We start from the raw sequence: 5,963 nt of genomic DNA on the forward strand, positions 1-5,963 counted from the left end.
ACTACTGTTTCATGAGAAACTATTTGTTCTGTAAGCCTTCACCTGAAGTACAATAAAATATAAAAAATAAAAAAAATTAAAAAAAAGATCCCAGAAGTACCCACAGAACTGTTTTTAAAGTACCTGGTAAATAATAGTCAATAAGTCATGGTGCATGGGATTATAAGTAATTTACGTACTTTTTGACCCTGTGGGAGCCAGAAACAAAGAACCCATCCCCGACACTAACACCCAAAAAGGGCACTTTTGTTAATATAAAAAAAAAAATCTTTGGATTGCAATTAACAACTAAAAATTGTAGCACTCTTATTTTTTTCTTAGGCTTAACATTAGCAATGTTAATTAAATTAGACTATTGCTTCTAAACATGCAATATCTATATAAAAGAATTAGGACCTTTCCATTGTTTTTTCCCAGAGTTTTAAGTCTTCTGAGCAAGGGAAACATCAAATACATTACCATCTCCTGTGGGAGTCGTTTTTCTCAAGGCAAGATTTGACATGCTGCCTTCCAATAAGGATCTAAAACAAAAATGGGGTACGGAAAGAACACAACAATGACTCTCTGAATTTACATGCGACCGTTTCATGGCTAACTGAGACACAGTTTTCAATGGCATTGACCAAGTCATATGGTCTGCGATAATGAGTACATGACATGAAGTGTCTCAGAGAATCTGGGTTCAACTATTTCAACCTATTTATTTTACAGATGAAGAAACAGATGCCCAGAGCATTTACTGTCATCAGTGTCATACACCATGCAATTAGCTGAATCAAGCCATCAATTAATTCATTTATTTACTTGATAAATGCGTTTTGAGTGCATTCTATGTGCCAGGCACTGAGTCAGGAGCTGCAGACAAAAAGATGAGTGAGACAAAGTTTCTGGTCTTGATCAATGAGGAGAGAGACACGGGTCTTCATAGCACCCTATGAAACGTGCCCTAAGAAGGATGTGCACAGCGACCAGTGAGCACCAAGAAGGTACATTTGTCCAAGACTGGGATCAGCAGCCAGGGTCCTCTTGTCCCATCCATTGCTCCTCTATGACCTGTCTTAAACAAATCACACTGGCCCTGGTGGGCAAAGAATGCTAACCGTTTCCCTTCTTAGGGTCAATGTTGCTTAATTCCTGAAAGCTGATGTAAAAACAAGTCACGCTTTTCTTATTTCTGGGTCATGCTGTGAACAGGGCCCACGGCTCAGCATACAGCGAGCATTATTTTTCCTTCCCAGCTTATTTTCTGCTTGTAAAGCACCTGCTGTGCATGGTAAATAGAGCCCACATAACATCATCATTAAATTTATTAAATATTTGCCTTGGAAAAGAGCAGCTTACTTTCTCGGATTTTCAATGGAATTGGTTTTTGATTCCAAATTATTAAAAGGGGAATAAACAAACAGGGTTCACCTAATGATAATAATGATTACTGATACTTAGAAATACTTTTAATGAACCCTGCTAATGGGATCAGGTGTTCAGAAAATATCTCACTCTGATTAAATCTCATGGCTGTAATACATCCACTGCACAAACATCTTTTTCTCTGATATTATCATGTACCCATGACTCTCTCCAGTATATAGCAAGTTGACTGAGGGGCAGGCAGGATTTTTTTTTTTTCTCTCCCCAAAATGTGTCAGTGATATCCAACTTAAACCAAGAGACAGATGACCAGTGGACTTTCAAGCATTGGTCAGTCATCGTTCATCATGATGTCCTCCTCCCCAGTTGTTACTGTACTTTGTAACTTCGTTCATACTAAAACCAAAACAACCCTTACCATTGAGTTGATTCCATTCAAACTAGGGCTCCTTTCTTCCGTTCAAGGACATATCGTATTATAACTGCCTGAATGGCTTTTACTTTCACTTTTCACTGAATCACCGAAAGCAAAGCATCCTGTTTTTCATCCTTGTATTCCCTGAACTTAAAATAGAAACTGACGCATTTATTGAACAAATATTGTCGACTGAATAGGTGACCTAATAAAAGAAACATCTAAGGGAAAGGAATTGGAACTGAATCACCAGACCAGGGGAAAGATTGATTGCGTTATCTCCTACAATATTCCAGAAAGGATTTATGTTGCCCATAGGGGTAGATAGGAATTAAAAAAACAAACAAACAAACAAACACAACAACTGGAAGGATGGCCAATAAATACACATTCTCTTTCTTTGTAACTCTGTTCTCAGTCATTTCTACAAATTCTCCATTTCCACTTTACTCTCCAGAGATGTGAGGTAACTTACTTGGACACTTTTTGAGACTGGAGGCCTAGACTGAACATCCTTAGTTTAGCTTAACTGGGTGGAGGACTCTGCTGGGGCCCTGAGGACTAGGGAGGCAGTGGTTCTAGCCCACTCACACTCAGAGAAAAAAAAGTTGAGTAAAATTTCATTGTGTTGAGTTCAATCCAAGAGCATGACTTCACCAGGAGTGCTTTGCTGTTCACCAGTGAGATTTTTCACTGATTCTCTGGCCTGCTAGATCCTTCTCTGAGAAGCCAAACTGAACCCAGGTCACTAGTGTGCGATTAGAAGGAAAGCAGCTAGACACATAGAAATCACAGATCTGGTGAAACACTGGCTTTTGTAGGCAACCACCTCATGGGAAAGCCTGAAGTTCCTTAGCCATGATCAACCATTACCATTAAGATGTTAAGGAGTGGATGTGAACCACTGCACCAGTTTGCCCATGACTGAGAGATTTCCCCAGCACCACATTATGACTTTGCGCATGCTAGGTACTTTTGCCTTCATGGAGCCCTTCGTCCACATACACACACACAAAACAAAAATCACATTTTATGATTGTATTATTATAAAGATGAATATAATCCAGGCTGAGTTTATTATTATGTATTCATTATTATTCATTTTTCTTCTGATGTTAAGAAGAATCAAAATTATACACTTTTGTGGGCCTCTAGAAGTATTATGGAGTCTCTGGATAGTACAAACAGTTAACACACTCACCTGCTAACTGAAAGGTTAGAGGTTCATTCCACCCAGAGGCACCTCAGAAGAAAGGCCTGGTGATCTACTTCTGAAAAATCAGCTATTGAAAACCCTATGGCGCAGAGTTCTACTCTGACACACATGGGGTTGTCATGAGTTGAAGTCAACAGAAACTGGTTTTTTGGATTAAAGTGTCGTGGGCCCTAGGCACTGTGCCTACTCTGCCTAATGGATAAGTCGGCTCTGGGGTTCCCTGAAAGTGGGACTCTGAGTTTTAAAATCAGGAAAGTCCTGGGCAAGCCAGGTTGGTTCATCACCTTAGGTGGGGTATTATTTCCTTTGCAGGGTTCATCCAGCCAACCAGAGTGTAAGACATTGGAGAGGGCATTAGATTTCAAGTCAGAAAGTGCAAGTTCTAGGTTCAACTTTATTGCATTCAAGTTCTACCATCGAGCTGCTTAACCTCTCTGTGAAACGGGGCTAACAGAACCTGCATCTACTGTTATTTCAAAGGTTACTGTGATAAGAAAATAAATAATGTATACACAGGCCTCACTTTGATAAACTACAAATGCTATACAGATTTAATGCAGTGTTATCAGATAGCTATCTGTAGGTATACTTTGAGGGTTGTAAAAGCTTCCACCTTCCACCTCCTACTTGAAAGTATGACCTGCAGAAACCTGCCATGAAATACGAAGTAGTAAAGATAAGTCCTTTGGAAAAAAAGAAAAATGCCGTTGAGTGGACTTCAGCTCTTGACAACCCGTGTATATCAGTAGAACTGTGTTCCATAGGATTTTCAGTGGCTGATTTTTTGGAAGTAGATCTCCAAGTCTTTCTTCTGAGGTCCTCTGGGTGGACTCAAACTGCCAATCTTTCAATTAGCTGCTGAGCACATTAACCATTTGCACCACCCAGGGACTTATTTTTCCTAGGGTTTCTTTTCAGAATGTCAATACCCCTACAGAAGGTGAGAAGGGCAGGCTATTGGAGCCTTTTACCAGGCTGATGCTTGCCCACTAAGAGCTCATGGCTGTACCTTCTCTGATGAATTGCCCTTAGCTGGTGGGGCTGCCTGGATTAGAAGGACCCCTCCTTACTCACAGCAGCAGTGCCAATGATTGACTGACCCAGGCTAAAAAAGGCCAGTCCTCAAGTACAGCCAATTCAGTGGGGCAAATTGTGCTTCAGAGCTCTCTGTGGGGTTAGGCTGGAGCTAGATCAGCCAAGGCCCCTTCCCCTGCCCTATCCTTATTCCTTTGCTCCCTTTCTCCTGAGGACACACCCTCAATACACCCAGGGGACCCAAATTCCTCCCAGGCAACTGCTTCTAGGGAACTGGACCTAAGGCAAGAACTCACAACAAATACAATCAATATTGGCCATTATCTTCACAAAGACCAGAAGCTGTTCATGACACTAATAGCTGACAGTCTGAAGGTCTTAGTGGACCAAAGTCTTTGGAGTTAGAAAGACTTGCATTTAAATGATACTGTTTACAGACAATGTCAGTTTGGGTATGTTACTAGCTCATTTCCCTCATCCATAAAATGAGATGAAATAGGGCTGTTGTGAGGATCAAATGTGATAACATATGTAAAGTGTCTAATTATTGCCTGGAACACTGGCACACAGTAGGTGCTCAGTAAATCATAACATCATGCTTCTACTCTATCGCCTTGGAAAGCAGAGAGCAGACATAGGGGAGATATGGTTGCGTGCAGGGAGGGACGGAAGAGACTTGACTTGAGCCACTGGGCACACAGGGTGTATGGGGCAGCTGGCTGTATTGGGAGGTTGCTGAAATTTTGGCAAAAAGGGGAGGTAAAAATGTACTGAAAGATAAATCTCAACTATTTTGTTCATTTTTTCTTAGTTTGGCCCTGCTTCTCTGTATTCTTGGCTACCTAGATCCTTTTTCTAAATGGATCTGATTAATTCTTTTTCTTTTAGCTGGTAAAGACCTAGAGAGTTCTCAGGGATTCTGAGGTGGTGAAATGCTGAAAGTATATTTGACAATACATTTGCAGAGATTGTAAATTCAATTGAGAGGCAAGGACAGGCATAAGGCCCGAGGCAGGGTAAATGGAGAAAAAGCATTTGACAATTATCTGCTTTTTATCTCTCTCTCCCAAGAAAATGTGAGCTTCCTGTGGAAGATAAGCCTTTCGAATTTATATTCTTAGGTGTTCCCTAGGTGCTTATTTAAAAAAAATGATTTCAATATTTCTAAATACCTAAGTCATTCAAAAAGCTTTGTGCCACAGTCTCTGGCACATGCCCTTTGTGCCTGTAATTGCCCAATTGTGCAAGGAAATTGCTAATAGCATAAATGTCCATTAGCTGAGTACCTGCTCTGAGCAGAGTACCTCAAAGGCATTATCCCTCTTTCTCACAAAAACTCTGCAAGGTGGCTCTTACTACCTGTGATGGTTAAGGTTGTGTGTCAACTTGGCTGCACCATGATTCTCAGTGGTTTGGTAGTTATGTAATTATGTAATGTGGCAGTTATGAAATGATGTAGTTATCCTCCATTTTGTCATATACTGTAATCACCTCAATGATATGATCTGATGTGATCAGCTAATCAGTTGTTAGGGGAGTTTCCTCAGGGGTGTGGCCTGCATCCAGTATATATGGACATTTTGGCAAAGCTCACCGACTTTTGTTTGCTCTGGATCCTGCATCTGGCTTGTCATCATCTGACTTCGGTGCTTGGTACCTGAGCAGGCAGCCTGCCATATTGCCTGCCAATCTTAGAATTCACTGGCCTCTGCAGCTTGTGAGCCAGCAGCCTGCCATCTTACCTGCCCATCTTGGGTTCGTTAGCCACTGCACTACATGAGTCAGGAGAAGCCTCCAGCCTGACGTCTGACCCACAGATCAGGACTTGCCAGCCTCTATAAACGTGTGAGCCATTTCCTTGAGATAATCTCTCTCTCTATCTCTCTTTCTCACTGTGGAACAAACTAGCAGAAGCTACACAAATGTGCC

General features: G+C 41.3%; 1 protein-coding gene across 1 annotated transcript in view; it reads right to left on the reverse strand.

Moving 5' to 3' along the window:
* SCEL (sciellin) overlaps positions 1-502 on the reverse strand; it is a 148,446-nt gene extending 147,944 nt beyond the window's left edge. Inside the window, exon 1 of the mRNA XM_012554145.1 lies at positions 460-502. Within this exon, the coding sequence (XP_012409599.1) occupies positions 460-502 (43 nt within the window). The remainder of the gene's footprint in view (positions 1-459) is intronic.
* Positions 503-5,963: the final 5,461 nt, after the last annotated feature.

This window comes from Trichechus manatus, unplaced genomic scaffold (assembly GCF_000243295.1).
Source record: "Trichechus manatus latirostris isolate Lorelei unplaced genomic scaffold, TriManLat1.0 scaffold00013, whole genome shotgun sequence".
Lineage (NCBI taxonomy): Eukaryota > Metazoa > Chordata > Mammalia > Sirenia > Trichechidae > Trichechus > Trichechus manatus.